This window comes from Centroberyx gerrardi, chromosome 13, assembly GCF_048128805.1.
Source record: "Centroberyx gerrardi isolate f3 chromosome 13, fCenGer3.hap1.cur.20231027, whole genome shotgun sequence".
Taxonomy (NCBI): domain Eukaryota; kingdom Metazoa; phylum Chordata; class Actinopteri; order Beryciformes; family Berycidae; genus Centroberyx; species Centroberyx gerrardi.
Window position 1 is genome coordinate 26186406 of NC_136009.1, and position 16658 is coordinate 26203063.

The 16658-nt window shown below is 43.2% G+C and overlaps 1 protein-coding gene and 1 pseudogene across 1 annotated transcript; one reads left to right on the plus strand and one right to left on the minus strand.

Annotated features, from left to right (window-relative positions):
- Positions 1–642: 642 nt before the first annotated feature.
- On the plus strand, positions 643–2588 carry LOC139933241 (gap junction delta-4 protein-like). Its single transcript, XM_071927304.2, has 2 exons — positions 643–706; positions 1441–2588. The coding sequence occupies exons 1-2, from the start codon at positions 643–645 to the stop codon at positions 2586–2588; spliced, it is 1212 nt and encodes a 403-aa protein (XP_071783405.2).
- Positions 2589–11841: 9253 nt separating this feature from the next.
- On the minus strand, positions 11842–14820 carry LOC139933242 (frizzled-8 pseudogene; annotated as a pseudogene).
- Between the last annotated feature and the right edge of the window lie 1838 nt (positions 14821–16658).

Below are 16658 nucleotides of genomic sequence, written 5' to 3' on the forward strand. Positions count from 1 at the left end.
AGCCTCAATCACGTTAGCCTATGAGATATTTGCTAGTTGCTTAGTTGTTTTTCAAAGAAAATATTTTAGAATAAACATAAAACACATCAACCCCCCAGGGGATTTTTCCCAGGAAAGAGCTACCAGACACCGGGTGTGTAGAACAGCAAATGTAAAAGTTTTTATGAACTGCGTATACGTCGAATCACTATTGAAGTCGCAAAACAGACCTGTATTGAGATGAAAATGATGCAGATTATTGCTTCAATGTGAATTAAATAGACAAAATGTTTTTTCACTGTCCCACTTAAGTTTACTATTGTCCTTCACAAGCTCCCCCACATGCCTGCTTCCAGTAAGGTTGAGCGGTACCTCGACATCCCAGCAATGCTTTGATGGCAGCCTGGTAAGAATAGCTCGCTCCACAGGTCCTGGCCTCTGCTGCCGAGAGTGAGAGGTAGCAACACAACATGAGACGTGACTGTATTTAGTGGCGAGCTGTGGAGACTCGCACTTAGTTTTGGTACAGCGTTGAACGGGACAGCGACACCGGAACCTCTCCTGGATGTCAAATCGAGTCCATTCGGATTTGTCATTTTAAAAAGGGGAGTCTTCGGGAGTGTTTTGAGTTGGTTTCTATGGGATCGGGGATAGTGTTGAACAATGAGGAAGATGGGAGCAGTAGACGTACTCTTCATCACTATCAGTCACAACGTCTCCTTCATGGGTAGGTTCCTTAAAGTTTGCTTGATTAGATTAAAAATATTTACACTAAAGGAGTGCCAATTTAGCACTGTCCTTTCTACAATACGGCAATTAAAACTCAATCTGTTAACATAAATATGTGTCTATATGAATATGCTGTAATCTGAAAACTATATGAATATGCTGTAATCTGAAAAGCATATAAAAATAATATTTTTTTATTCTTGATTCCGGTTGTGTTTAAGTTAAAGGCATTAACATATTTCTAATAACTGTGAACTCTTAGTTTCTGATACAGCTCCTACATAAAAATGTGCTTCCTTATGATACATAATGATTTATATAATTATTTTTCTGTATATATATATATATATTTTTTTTTTTTATTTATATACCTATTATTTATTTTCATATTTTTGTAAACATTCATATTGTGTGTTTTATTTTCTGTGACTCTTTTTTTTAAAATTATATTTGACCCATACATATGTAAATCATGTATGGTTATCATATCTATCATAGTTTAATTCTCTCATATACTGTATTTTTCCTTGATATGTTCTTGTGTCAGTAGTGTTATATTTGACACCACTCTATTTAGTATATTCTTATTTAAATCCTATTTTTTCTTTGCTGTATCCTATTATTTGCTGCCACAAAGACGCAGTTTCCCCATGGGGATCATTAAATATTCATCGTCATCTAATCTAGTAAGCAGTCATTAAATATAACTTGGTCCTCTCTTCTCCATTACAGGCAAAACCTGGTGGATGCTGATGCTGGTTTTACGGCTGCTGGTCCTCCTGCTGGCCGGCTTCACGCTCTTCAGTGATGAGCAGGAGAGATTTGTCTGCAACACCATCCAGCCAGGCTGCTCTAATGTGTGTTTCGATGTATTTGCTCCTGTCTCCGTCTTCCGCCTCTGGCTGTTCCACCTTATTCTTCTCTGTCTTCCTCACGTGATGTTTGCGACTTACGTTATGCATAAAGTTTTGTCAAATCACAATATCGGAACCTACTACTGCGACAGGAGTCGAGGGAGTTCTCCTTTTACGCTCGAGAACTCAAGCTGCTCCAGAGAAATGTCCCTCAACAAAGCTCCGCTTCATGACCTCCCACGTGATTGGGCGACGCCACGCTTCCACTGCGCTTACCTCCTGGTTGTGATTCTACGCATCCTGCTGGAAACGGTTTTCGGTGCAGGCCAGTTCTTCCTCTTTGGTTTTTCCATTCCTAAGAGCTTCCTGTGTTACGAGGCTCCCTGTACATCGGGGGTTGAATGCTACATCTCCAGGCCAACTGAGAAGACCCTGATGCTCAACTTCATGCTGGGTGTCGCCTCCTTGTCCGTTCTACTAAGTTTGGTTGACCTGGCGAGCTCCGTGAAGGCGATGGTGCGATGGAGGAGGAAGAGGGAGATGCTGATGGAGGAGATGAGTAAAGGGGAGCAGAGCAGTGTGTTTACAACTACAAGCGGGGCTGAAGACACCGACGTTCTTTTGACCAAGAGAACCGTCCCCAGTGGAAGCTTAAAGAACGATGTCAAAGATGAAAAAATCATTGCTAGCAATGGGCCAAATGGTGCATTTCCCCATGCAAAGTTGAATGGTGGGACCATCCTTAAGGCTGGTGTATCTACTGATGAGAAGAGTCCAGAATGCAAAGATGCTATAGCGCCTCGCTCGCCCACTCCCATGGGTGCTCCGCTGCCGAGTCACTTCGTTCTCCACAGCCATCTCAACAAACCACCTTTATCCCCTCGCCCAGACAGAGGACCACCACCAAGCCCCAGGGTGCCTACACCCATAGGTGGCAAAAATCTGGGCCAGTACGCCCCAGCGGGTACAGGCTCAGGCCAACAGTCTGACAGCAGCGAATCTCAGGACAAGCGGGCTTGGGTGTAACGGACAGGACAGGAGAAAAGGAGATTGGCTGAGGGTGGAGATCTATCACTCCTGGACAAAAACTACATCCATCTTTAACAAGTACAGGATATTTAGCTTGAATTACATTTTTAGAGCATAAGTGCATATACGGAGTTTAATTTATTCCATAAAGGAAGTTTTGCTAAGAATTAAGTAAATAATGCTTATATATTAATTGAAGCCCTTATATTTTTGTAAGCATACAAGGGTTTTTTAGCAGGTTTCAAGGGTCGATGGGACATGGAAGTCACTCAACCAAATCAAACCATGATATGATTCTTTTTGCTCTTTTTGTAGATTTTGGATTATATATGCAAATTTACACAGGGAAGCAAAATATAGACCATAATAGATCTGTTTATGTAATTCTCTTGCTGCCTTTTGCACATAACTGTTTCATGATAACCACGTATCTCCAATTTTGGTGATTGGTCCCAAGAATTTGTGAAATCCATTTCAAAAATGGATGGAAATTCAGCCAGTTTCTCTCAACCCTCAAACCTTTTTGGAGATACAAAGTTTTCATGTGACAGCATTGATATGTAGTTTTTCTTGATGCATGCTTACTAAGTGAAGCAAGTTGTGGATCTTAATGCAACTGCTGCCTTTTGGCAATTTTTGTGCGGCGAAATGCAACTGACTCACATATTGTTACTGATGTGGTTGTATTACATTTTTACCCTGCGAAGTGTGTTTGTTTAACACATACCTCAAGCTGTTTCTGTTTTGTTATGAGAAAATGACTCATTGACCTTGACGAAGCAGAAGTTACAGCACTCAGCTGTTGTCTGGATTACTGAGTTCAGCCACAACAGACACACTGACCTGACCTCTGACCTCCCACCTGACCCCCCCCCCCCACGACCCAGCCATGACCTGACTTACGCCAAACCTGCTCAGATGACGTAAGACCTTCAACCTCCTCACCTCAACAGCAACTCACTATGCTAGCACGGCTAACCCCAACCACTGGATCTGTATGATACAAAAGTGACCTTGAATGAATGAATGAATGAATTAATGAATATAGTATGATCAGATATTACCTTATGAATTAATGTATTTTGTGAATCAATGAGTGAGTGACAGACATCACATGAAAACACAGTATATTGTGACACGCAACACACTTACAAGAGACAAAGACGCTTCTGTAACTTAATTACTCTTTTGAGGCTTTGTTGATTAAATCAGGTATCCAAGATATGCATGGAAACGAGGCTCGTCTACTGTGGTTTTAATCAGGGTTTTTGAAGGACGATGCATACAGTACATCAGTGTTGACCATTTCCATGCCAACAAAATTACAAGGATTCAGTGTTTCCCTTGACTATTTGAACTTTGGCAGGGTGGAAAAGCCTCTGAAACAGCATTTACACCACCATAACAGTACACTAAAACCCAGACTAATGAAATTCCATAATGAAAAAAACAAACAGTGTTATAAGGCAGGGTGCAAGTTTGCCAGTTAGCCAACTTCCACCAGTTTTCCACCAGTTAGCCAACTTCCACTCTGCATAACAGTAGTTGGCTCTGCCTCCAGAGCAGCTTTGCCTCTGAGAAACTAAAACTACAATCTGCTCAATCCTATGCCTGTGACTGCAAACCCCCACACCCCTCCAAAACCCTGAGATGCATTACCTCCAGTGTAGCCGTGACCCTAACAGATGCCTCATGCCCACCTCATTCTTCTTCTACTGTAGCAATTGGGGCAGCTATGAGGTGCGCAAAGGCCAGTGGGCCGGTGCTCAGAGGAAAGGGATTGTAATGTCACTGGTGGAGGTGAACAGGTCGACATCATGGACAAACAAACCTGGTGACCCCACACATGCTTACACACACACACACACATATACACACACACACACACACACACACACAATCCTCATGCATGCATGCACGCACACACACATCTCTCCAAGATCCACACTGCCACTCAGCAGGGTTACCACCATACTACACACACGCACTCGTGTACACACATGCATTCATGTACATACACACATACACATTCATGCACACACAACAGTGTCCCTGAGGTGACAGTGTGTGTGTGTGTGTCTTCTATATTAGCTCACCTTCCTTGAGCTCGTTAACCTCACACACACACACGTAAACAAAACTAAGCTATTTGTCCTTGGCAAAATCCCAGCCACCATGTCTGTTAACACACATGGGGAAGGTATGATATAGGCCATGGTGCAGGCGTTTGTTTTTACTTAATTGTACTTGTTGTATCTTTAACAAGAACATATGGGATATTATGCTTGTACTGCATGGGTGAAGCCTATAAATAAGATTTTGTGTTTTTGTTTTAATGGTGTTTCTATCATTTTTGAATGGAGTGTTTGGAATCTAATGAAGACAAAGTGATTGATAGTGCAATATAAATGATTACAGATGTTGTTGTTCTTGTTCATTGATTGGAGATAAATGAAGCTCCTGGTTGAAAACAGTTTTGGAAAGAAACTCTTCAAGTATTGACATATAAAGACCCCTCTGGCTGTCCATGTCTGCATTTATCAGATGAGAATAATGTTGCTTTTACTGACCTCTAGTGGTGAATATTAACTACTGCAGTAGATAAAGACCTCCTACAATACATCACAGTAACCTACAATCATTTGGTTAATTTATTTGCCGTCCAAGAATATCAACTCATTTTCCTTAACATATCAAATAATCTGGTAGCCTGTGTTGAATGATTTTGTTCTAAAATCCACCATTTGACACCTACTCTTACAAAATAACTGATTTGAAAACGGTAATCTTTAATGGATTGCAGATAATTTAAACCCTTGGTTGACAAAATGACAATGCTTCTACAGACTGGAGCCTCTATGTTTAAAAAATATTGAATAATGAACTTCCGGTAATGCTTTCTTTCTCCCCAGAATGGATATGTTGAAAATTAATTCTTCAATTGCTCATCGAATATGATCCACAGCCGACTTAGAATAGACTATAAATACCACTTCACATATGAAAAGTTAATTTCCAAAGCTCTTTATATCCATTTTAAAAAGAAAAAAAAAACATTACCTGACATTCACCATTTATTTTTTTCTAAAATACAGAGGATCCAGTCTGTAAAAGTGTCATCAATATTCCAGCCACAGACTCAAATTACCTTCTGTCCCTTAAAAAGCTCCATCATGTGTTTGAATTTTGTGCTTCTGTGTCCCTTTCTTCAGCCGGCGGATGCCTCATTTTGGAACAAAACTCTTCATGCGTGCGTTCAGTGTTGCACAGCGGTGTTCAGACATCAATATGAGGGGAACATTAGGAGTCGGCGCCTGCGCTCCCTATCGATCCGCTCCTCAACTGAAGTTAACGCATCAACCCACACCGGGCCCAGGTGCAATAACACACTCCGATCTCATGGGTGACAGACGGAGGAGATTGAGAAGTTAGAGGGAAGAGTCAACATTGAGCACAACAGCACATCAGAGAAGATGTCAGAGGCATCAAAAATATTGATTACCCAGGATCCTCTTCACCTCCGAGGCTGTAGTGGGGGGGGGGGGGGGGGGGGGGAGTTGTGGGTTTATTGTCCCTGATGACTAAAGGTTGAAAAGCAAAATCCATTCTGGCTGTCTTTGATGTTAATGGTAGAGGGAGCGCAGCGTGGAAGAGGAGGCAGACGAAGCCGGGGAGGTTGGTTCTGTGTAAAGAGAAGCAGAGAGGATGCAACGAACGGCTTATCGGTCTCGTCTTTGCTTTGAGGCGTCGCCTATCGAGCCGGTGGACAATTCATCAAGGGAGGCGGGAGTGTGGGTAACAGGAGCTCTGCCGGTCCTGAATACACTTTGGCAAACACCCAACCCCATAATATTCTCTACAGATTAGAATAGGGACACTGAAGCTGCAGATGCTCTTTGGAAAAGTCAGCTAGGATCAACCTCAACTGAAGAGAAACCTTATGAAACGTTCAAATCCTGCCATGTCCAAATAAAGGCTTTTAGCTTTTGTATAAATGGCCTTGGCCTTTCTTTTGAGTGGCTCCATCTCACAGAGGACAATAACTTTTTACAAGGTGGAGCCACTCATCTTTGTTCAATTGATATACTGTATATTTTTTTTATTTATTTAAGATTTATTTGGCAGGGAAAGTACACCTCAATCAACATTTTAGTTCACACTTCAATGTAAATGTGTCAGAGTTAGCCAAAAAGCTAATTTACATCTGTAGTCCCCGGGCATGTCAACAACATAACAATTACAATAAAGTTAAAAAAGACAAAAAAAACAACAACAGTACATTATGTTAAGAAACATTAACAGTACAGCAGCATTGAAAAGAATCAGTAAATGCAATGTCCACACTTGAATAAATGGAGGTGGTACACACAGGAGCTGGAGATTTAGTTATGGGTACAGCTCTGGTGTTCTTTGAGACAGTTTTTCAGAGTTTATAATAATATAATATATTAGCATATATTTTCTGTCTGTGTATGCCTGTCTTGCTCTCTCCACACACACACACACACACACACACACACACATTAAGAGAGAGAGGGAGAATCACACACACACTCAGAGAATCAAGGGTGGAAGCAACAAATTACAATTAATCTTGTGGACTAGAGTCAGTAAGTCAGTAATTTCACTGAAATATGTTCTGACTGATGTATTATACTTCACTGCATAAGCATTGCATCAGAAACTCGCATGATTTTTGTGTTATTGATCAGTTTTAACGTTGCACTATGATTGTACATTTTCTCTATCTGTGAAGCACCTTGAGATTTCGTTGTATTTTAAAGTGTGCTATATAAATAAAATTCATTACTATTATTATTATTAAACTGCCTAACTATAAATTGGACAGTTGTGGAGTGATCAGCAGCGAACGGCCAGTCAGCAGAGGAGAAGTGAAAAGAAAGTGGAAAGAAGAGAAATCTGGCTTTACTTTGTTTATGCGCTTTATTCATTTATTCCTTTATTCAAATTCTTGTTTGAACTCTCTGTCCTCTTGTCCTTTTCACATTGCATGGGAAAGAACATATAAAACAACAGTGCAGTAACTTTTAGCAGTAAATTTTAAATGAGCTACCTAAGTCCAGTAACCGGTAATTTTCCTTCTACTTCAGTAAAGCCTCAGCTGTGTAGCAGTACTTGTACTTGAGTGGATATTTTAGCAGCTACTCTTTCCACCGCTGCAGAGAATGACAGAAATGACAAACATGACCTCCGACCTCTGACCTCTCCACCCCTCACCCTGCATGACTTCACACACACGCATGTGAGATAAATGATCGTCACATTTTTGAAAACATTGCGGACAGACGCAAGTCAGAGGGTTACAATCCGAAAGCTACGGCAATACATTTTTAAAAGAAAACGCTAGAAAAAGCAATGAGATGCCCAGAGAAACAAGCAGAATAAAGGCACAGGACATTTAAGCTTAGATATAGTGGGATAATCTTTTGGATGAAATGATGAGAATGTCGAAAGTTAGTTTGCTTTACACATTTTTGAAGCACACATTTAACCTTTATCCAATTTGCTTTACATACATTTCATACTATGGTTTAACTGATATGGGTTTTTGAAGGCCAGTACCAAGATTTTTTTAATTAAGCTGCTAATAGCCGATATTTTGTGCTGATATTCACGATCTTTAAATCTGACCATTTTTAAGTCCAGGAAATTCCAAAAAAATTACAAGGATTCAGTGTTTCTCCCAGAGTGGAAAATCTGCTTTTGTGCCTCTTGTGCTTTTCCTGATGTTTGTCTTGTATCATTGTGCTCTGTGGTTGATTGTTGATCAGTTAGATCTAGTTATAGGCTCATTCTCTGTAAAGTCCTTTGAGACATGCATAAACAAACCTGAACTTGGAAACGGCATTTATACCATCAAGTGACACTCAAACTCTCCATTAAAACCCATACTAACACATTTCTTTTAGCAGCTCCTTGAAAGAAAATACAGAAAATAAAATGTTATTGCAGGTTTTACAAACTGTTTAGACATCGTTGTGATCAGCGAGGAACTTCTGCAATATCAGAGGTGGACGACATGACTGGTCGATATTTAATAAAAGGCCAATATATCAGTCTAACCCTACTGTATACATGTTGGGCATGGGTGGCCCCAGTGGGAATCAAACCCCTAACCCTGGCATGCTCTAACACAGTGATTCTCAACCTTTTTCATATCAAGGACCCCTAATTTAGTTCATATTAGAGCCACAGACCTCCATTTGAGGAGATTTTGTCTCTCGGACCCAAATCTGAGGATATTTTTATTGTTAGATATGATTTTGTCCAGAATTCCACTTCTATCTGTACTGTAGGTAGAGAGATAACAGTGAAACTATGATCAAAATAGTCATTCTTCTACATTCTCTATTTGTGTTAACTTCTTGTAAATGAAATAATGCTGAAGTTTAACAATTTGTCAATTTGCTGGGGACCCTCTGGAACCCCCTCGAGGACCCCCGGTGGTCCCCGGACCCCACATTGAGAACCGCTGCTCTAACACTTCAGGACCAGACAGTTTTGTCAGATTTCACTGCTGCTAACTTTCAGCGTAAAGACAACAGTGGGCTTGTGGTGAGAGGAAACTACTCTCTTATTGTGGATCGTTCTCAATAATAACACCAGTCATACATTCATTTTCTTTACTTATTCCTCTCAGGGTCACGGGAGGCTTGAGCCTATCCCAGCATGCACTGGGCAGAAGGCAGGGAGGCAGCCTGGACAGTCCATCACATGGTGCGTCAGTTATTCCTTGAGGAAATGTTTGTTTTAGAGGCATAGTAAATCTGCCGTAGCATGACAATAGCTGTTACTGAAAGCAAAACGCTTCCCACCCGGCTTTGTATACATTTTTCCAATTACACCGTCGCTATGTGACCTTTTATAACCCGTGGGAGCTGCTCAGACTCCTTAACCTGATTTGTTCAAAACCAATCGCAGGCAGACAACCAATTAGATCATTAGACAAAGACGGCATTCATAAACATCCTAATTTGAGGCAATGAAGAGGAGTTGGGTTCTCTGGATCTGGCCAATAGGATCTCTCCGTGATGATGAGCTCTTCCTGTACCGGCATGTCAACTTCCTGTTTATGTTAGCGGGAGATGGATCCGGCGTGACCTCTCAACCCATTTCCTCTGTTGATTTTTGCTGTGGGCTAAAGGGAGCATGTCCCAAACCCACTGACCCCCCCCTCTCCCCCACCCCCCTCACACACACACACACACACACACACACACACACACACAGAGGACCATCGGAAGAGGAAACCAACATTGTCTCTCAGCTAATAAGCGGTGGAAGGCCAATTTGTTCACATTGGATTGAACAAACTCGACCGTCTGTCTCTTGACTTGATGAATGTAATTACTGGGAGGGAAGATCTGTCATATGATCTGTCACAATTAGAACGCTGGAGGGAAAATTGATTTGTTTACATCAATAGATTCTTTCAAATAACTTGGATCTGCACTGCAAGAAATGTCCATTTTATGAAGTGATTTACCGTCATTTTCAGTCTTAAAATCACACTTTTCTTCAATCAAGTGAAAACATCTGCCAACAAGGGAATTTTCTAGGAACAAGTGTCAGTATCTTGAAATAAAACAGATTAAAGCAGAGAACTCCACAGGTATCTAGAAAATGATGCTTTATTCACAAAAAAATCCTGAAACAAGTTGATTTGATTTGGAAACAAGAGTAATCATCTCACCCCAGTGGCAGATTATTTCACTTGTTTTATGTAAAATAAGATTTTCTGATTAAATTCTTTGGATGGATATCTTTGCAGTGTGCTCAATGAATTGTTGAATTAACCCCCCCCCCCCAGTGTTTTATTTTTTATTGACGCCTATAGCGGTGTATAGGACAGTGCAGGGTCTTTTGACCACCAGGTGGCAGCATCATATAACTTGAGGCGTCTCTCCTCAGCCTTACCCACAGTGTTCAGAGTCCAGAGTTCAGACATCAGGGTGTTTTATGGGCAGTATATCGATTATCCCTCTAGTCTATGAATGATTAAGAAATAGCAGGGCAATTCAGTCTGGTTTGAGCATTTTAAGAGATTTATTTTCTCACTTGGAAACTCCTAAAGAAGAAAATAGGCCTCTTTCCAAAAAAACGTTGTTTGGAGTTAAGCACCGCTACAGCGATTACGCACGGACCTCTGCGACCCCGGGCTGACCGTGATGAGGATGATGATGATGATGATGTTACAGCCTCCAAAAGCAAGGCTGTATCTCCTGTTAACGAGTCTTGCATTGACACATAAACAGACCACACGCTGCACGGGGGTAATTACCTTTACGCACGACAGAGAGGGTGTCGGTGTGTCGGCCTGCTGTCTGTCTACAGTGTCTGTCCCTCCTTACTGACGTCTTAACTGTAGGCCTCAAAATTGCCTTAAAAAGTCAATCAAATGTCATACATAAGCAGGGATGACTGCGTACTGAAAAAAACAACAAAAAACTATCCATCTTAGCAAATAATTTGTTCTTAAAATCATTTTCTTTCTTAAATTTAGGCCTAATTCAAAATCTGTCATCGAGCTGAGATGATTTCACTTGTTTCTAATACATATCAAGCAACATACTGAACATACTGTCAACATACTGACGCCTGTTTCAGAAATTCCTGAAACAAGCCGATTTGCATCGGAAACAAGAGGAATTATCTCTCCTCGCTGGCAAAATGTTTCACTTGTTTGAAGAAAACTTAGATCTTAAGACTAGATATGAGACTAGTTGACTTAAGACGGGCATGTTTACAGTGTAAAAGTAATATAAAACGTGGCATATTTCATCAGCGTCAGAGGTTTAACGGAGGGCAAAAATCAGAGTTAATAACCAAACTAAAGCGCAGAGGGGGGTTAAACCGAGGAGACCACCTGTAGCGCCTCCATTGCCATGCCAATGTTACTCCTTCACAGCCTCACAGCTTGTGAATCTGCAACACTGGAGAGGTTTAACAGAGTTTAGCCCCTGTGGGCCCAAAGGCAAATAACAGCTCTAGCTAAATATAAATTAATCTACAAGTGTCATCTGAGAATTTTTGGTGAAATTCATCCATTACGCACAACGATAGAGTTGGATAAAAGCCTACACTCTCCTCCACACCAGTCAAAACGTTCATCCACACTCATCTGCTCAGTTTGTTAGTATTTTTAAAGCATTGCAACATCATCAAAACATTTTACAATCTCTAATGAGTTAATGACAAAGTTTTGGCGAGAATGACCAGGACGCACGGGTAAAATTCAATAAAAGTTGTTTTATTCTCAAAATAAAGATCTTCTATCAAAGTGGAAATTATACATATTTACAATCTCGTAAAATTTCATGTACAAATTTACAATGTATGTACACCAATAATTATATAAATACACTTTACGCGCTAATGAAACCCGTATGAGACAGTTTTAAGGCATTGATTAATGTACTAATGTACTTAAATCCATCTTGTAGAAAAAAGAAAAGCCGAGTGATGGCCTCATTTCAGGCAAAGCAGTCTCATTATGAATCTTGTGTTTAAGACAAAACGGTTCTTTACAATTTTACAAGAAGCGCCTCAGCTATACCATGTAACCTATCGACAAGGGGGATCTTGTCAGCTGTACGCATTTAATTAAGCCCAGATAAGACTCTGCATTCTTCGTGCCAGGTACATTGTTCTGCTGCTGACAGTCTCATTATTTAAGAGAAACCATTAGGCGTTCATTAATGTGCTAATTACAACACGCTGACGGACAATCCCAACACAATTACTGCCCCCCTCCCCTCCCTCCTCCTATTCAAACCCATTTGGTTAAGGCAAGGTATGGGCACTCGCCATATCTTAGCTTAAGTGAGTCCAAATTGATCTTGTACTTTTTAATAAGTAGAATGAGAGCAAAGATCAAGCACAAATGACCAGAAATGCATTTGGAAGCCACATCTTAAAGATAATTCACATTTGGGGAGCATTCAGGAGCGATATTCCCTCTAAGCTGGTAGTTTGGAGACTTGCTTTTCATAATTTATCACATAAACCAGATAAGAACATTTTGTCAGTCATCAGTCATTGCGCCACTTTGTCCCCAGAACTGCAGCCTATATGTGCTGGTTTTTGAAGTTTTTGTGGCAAATGACATTAGATGCCATTAGATGCCATACCTTAGGCTTAAGTGAACTGACAAGCCCCGGTTCAAACCCGGGACAGTGGCATCTGTTTGGGGCAGGAGACGGAGCTGGCCGTTCCGGACCTCCAGGTCAGTCCCGTGCTCACGTCACTGTACATGGACCCTGCGGAGGCTTTGCTCCCCCAGCAGCAGCGCGTGCAGAAAGTCCTCCAGGAGTCCAGGGTTTTCCCGGACCAGATCCAGGCCCCGGAGGTGATGCCCACCAGGAGGCACATAAAGTATTTCAGCATGAACACAGCATAGTCCGGCCTCTGCCTGTCCTGGTCCGACATGCATGTGCAGTTGTGCGTAATTTCCCACGTCTGTCTGTTATGCTGCTCGTAGAAGTAACACGCGACTATGACAGTGGCGGGGACGGTGTATAAAACTGTAAAAACTCCTATCCGGATCATCAGCCTCTCCAGTTTGTCCGTCTTCGTCCCCCCTTGCTTGATAACACTCCTGATCCGGAACAGGGAGACGAACCCGGCCAGGAGAAACATGGTGCCGATGAACAGGTAGATAACCAGCGGTGCCAAAACAAAACCTCGGAGGTTATCCAGATTCTGGTTGCCCACGTAGCATATCCCAGCCACGGAGTCCCCGTCCACAGAACTCAGAGCCAAAACCGCGATGGATTTCATGCTGGGGATGAGCCAGGCTGCCAAATGAAAGTACTGTGCGTAACTTGCTATGGCCTCGTTCCCCCACTTCATACCTGCGGCGAGAAACCAAGTGAGAGACAGTATCACCCACCAGATCGAGCTGGCCATGCCGAAGAAGTAAATGAGCAGGAAAACGATGGTGCAGAGCGCGGGGCCCGTGGTTTCATAGTGGATGTGTTCGATGCCGTGATCCCGGTTGCAGGCCACTTCCTCGTGTCCGGCGATTAGTCTGACGATGTATCCGACGGACACGAACATGTAACAGGCGGAGAGGAAGATGATGGGGCGCTCCGGGTACTTGAACCTCTCCATGTCGATGAGGAAAGTCGCCACGGTCGCGAAAGTGGAGATGAAACACAAGACGGACCACAGGCCGATCCAGAAGGCGGTGAAAGTCTCCTCTTGGGAGAAGTACGGGTTGTGGCACGGCATGGCGCAGTTCATGATCTGTCCCGTTTTGATCCGGTTGTGCAGCGGGTGGCCGTCGCTGGTCACCGGCACCATGGGCGCACGGCAGTGGCATCCCGGCTCGCACGGGGACGCTGCAGGTTTGTGTTTACCGGGGATGCCGCGACCGTATCCGATCTTCTTCCGGGGGCTGTACGGCTTGAGGGGCCGGTTGGTGGGCTTGGCCACCACGGGCGAGGCGGTGGTCGTCTGGCTCCGGTTGTAGTCCATGCACAGCGTGTCCTGGTTGCCCTGCTCCGGCAGCAGGTCGCACCTCATCCGGTCGGGCCACGGGAAGCCGTACTGCCTCATGAGCGGGGCGCAGCCCGCCTTGGCCCGCTCACACACGCTCCTACACGGCGGCAGGGGCTTCTTGTAGTCCTCCAGGCAGATCGGAGTGTACATGCTGCAGAGGAAGAAGCGCAGGTCCGGGGAGCACTTGATTTCCACCAGCGGCCAGAACTGGTGCACCTCCAGGCCGGCCTCGTCCTGCGTGTCGTGGTTGAACTGATTGGGCATGTAGGTGTAGTTGTAGCCGATGCCTTTGCACAGAGGCACCGAGATCTCCTGGCACTGGAGCTCCTTGGCCGCCGCGCAGCCCGATCCGTGCAGGACGAGGGCTAACAGCACGACCCATCCCGGGATGCTCCTCTCCATCGTCGTTTTCTGCGCGCGATTCGTCCTCGTGTCAAAAGTGACAGCGAACTTGCGCTTTGCAAGTAGGCTGCAGGCTGCAGTCCGGTTAATCCAGGGATGCTGCTGAACTCATCCTGGGGCGCAGACACTGGGCTCTGGACGGAGTCTGGTCTCGGAGTGACGGTCTGTACCCAAAAACAAGCGCTGTGTTTTCACTCAGTCTGGGTTTCTGTCAGTTCTCCCTCGGTCTACAGTGAATAGTTTGCAGGCAGGCTCGCATCGCTCTCTGCCTTTCTCTGCCTTTGTGTCGGTGCAGCACCGTGGCTCTCTCTGCATGCTCTGTGACTGGAGGGTGCGTTGGGTTTTATACAGGAGGCGTGAAGTCACTCCCCCAGCATGGGCGGGGAGGGGCGGGCAGGGAGAATGAGTCAATCAAGTGCTTCTTGTATAGGTGTTTGTTTAAAATGTTCACCCTGGAGGAAGGGTTATAATCACTTTGTCCCTGTTTACCACCGCCGCCCCCCCAACACACACACACACACACACACACACACACACACACACACACACACACACACTGCCCTTAACAAACAGAGGAGAAGGGTTGCAACACTGTTAGAAGCATGAGGATGGTTATAATTAGGGATGTCAGCTTTCCCAACTATAGGCTGACATGAATCGTTATAACATCAATTCGTAGGATACATCATAATAAGTAACATCAAACTGATGTAAGTTGTATTTTAAGGGGGAAACAATCATAAATTAATGGTTCCTGAAAGTAGCATATATTTGATTTTTGTTCATATTGATGGTTGTTTGTCTTATGGAGGTCATAGTTTAGCCACCTTTTTATTTAACATTACATCACTGCTTATAATCACCTTGTCCCTGTTACTCCTCCTTTTATAAGCATGTCATGTCATTTATTACTGGGTGGTGAAGACACTGAGACATCGTTATTAATTTATTATTTTCTACATCACTTTGATCTAAAACGTTCTAATTTGCTCAAAAATACAACAGGAAATGTAAATATAAAATACAAAAGCATGATTTCCACTTCCAAAATAACGTTTTTAACTGTAAAATCAATGAAGTAAAAGTAACATTTGAATATCTAGCCATGGGATGAGTGCAAAATATTATTGTTCTACTGAATCTAGTCGGCAGTTTAATCAAGTTTGATCCCTGCAACAGCTTAAGTGTCTACCAACACTTAAGTGCCCTTGAGCAAAACACTGAATGAACCTCTACCTGCTAACTCATTGTAATTCATCTGAATTCGAGCATCAGCTAAATGCCTCAATTATATGAAAATGTAATTAATATACAGCCTGTTTCTGTAGTTGAGGAAGTGTGTTTACTGCCGAGGATATACCTGCATACAACCACAACTACTGGTTACTATAGTAAGAACCATGCATCGTTCATGAGGGAAGTGTGTGTAAGAGAGGATGTGTGTATGAAAGACAGATAATGTGTGTGTATGTGTGTGTGAGAGAAAGCATATCTGTGTGCGTTTTTGTGTGTGAAAGAGAGAGGCAGAGAAAGAGACAGGGAGAGAATGTGTGTGTGTTTCTACGTAGACTGAAGGAGGAGAGTGTGTGCGTGTGTGACAGAGAAAGACAGAGAGATTGAATGAGTATGTGTCTGCAAGTCTGTGTTTGAGAGTGTGTGTGTGTGTGTGAGAGAAAGAGAGAGAGAGAGTATGTGTCTGCATGCATGTGTGAGAGTATGTGTGTGGGTGAGAAAGAGAGAGAGGGATGGAGAGAATGCGTGCGTGTGTGTATGAGAGAGAGAACGTGTCTACGTGTGTGAGAGAGGAGAGAGAAAATGTGTGTGTGTATGTGACTGAGAGAGAGAGAGAAAAGAGAAGTGTGTGTGTGTGTGTGAGAGAGAGAGAGAGAGAGAGAGAGAGTGTGTCTGCATGACTGTCTTTGCGAGTATGTGTGTGGGTGAAAGAAACAGAGAAAGAGAGGGGGAGAGAATGTGTGTGTGTGTGTGTGTGTGTGTGGTAAGGGGGTTAATGTGGCCTTGTTAGCCCACAGCAGGGGGTCGTCTTGGTCTGAAGGGAGGGGTGTTTGTCTTAATGTGGGTGCCAATGTTTCACTTAGCGCCTGCAGAAGCCTCATGCTGGGCGGGCCGAACAAACAGGACAGT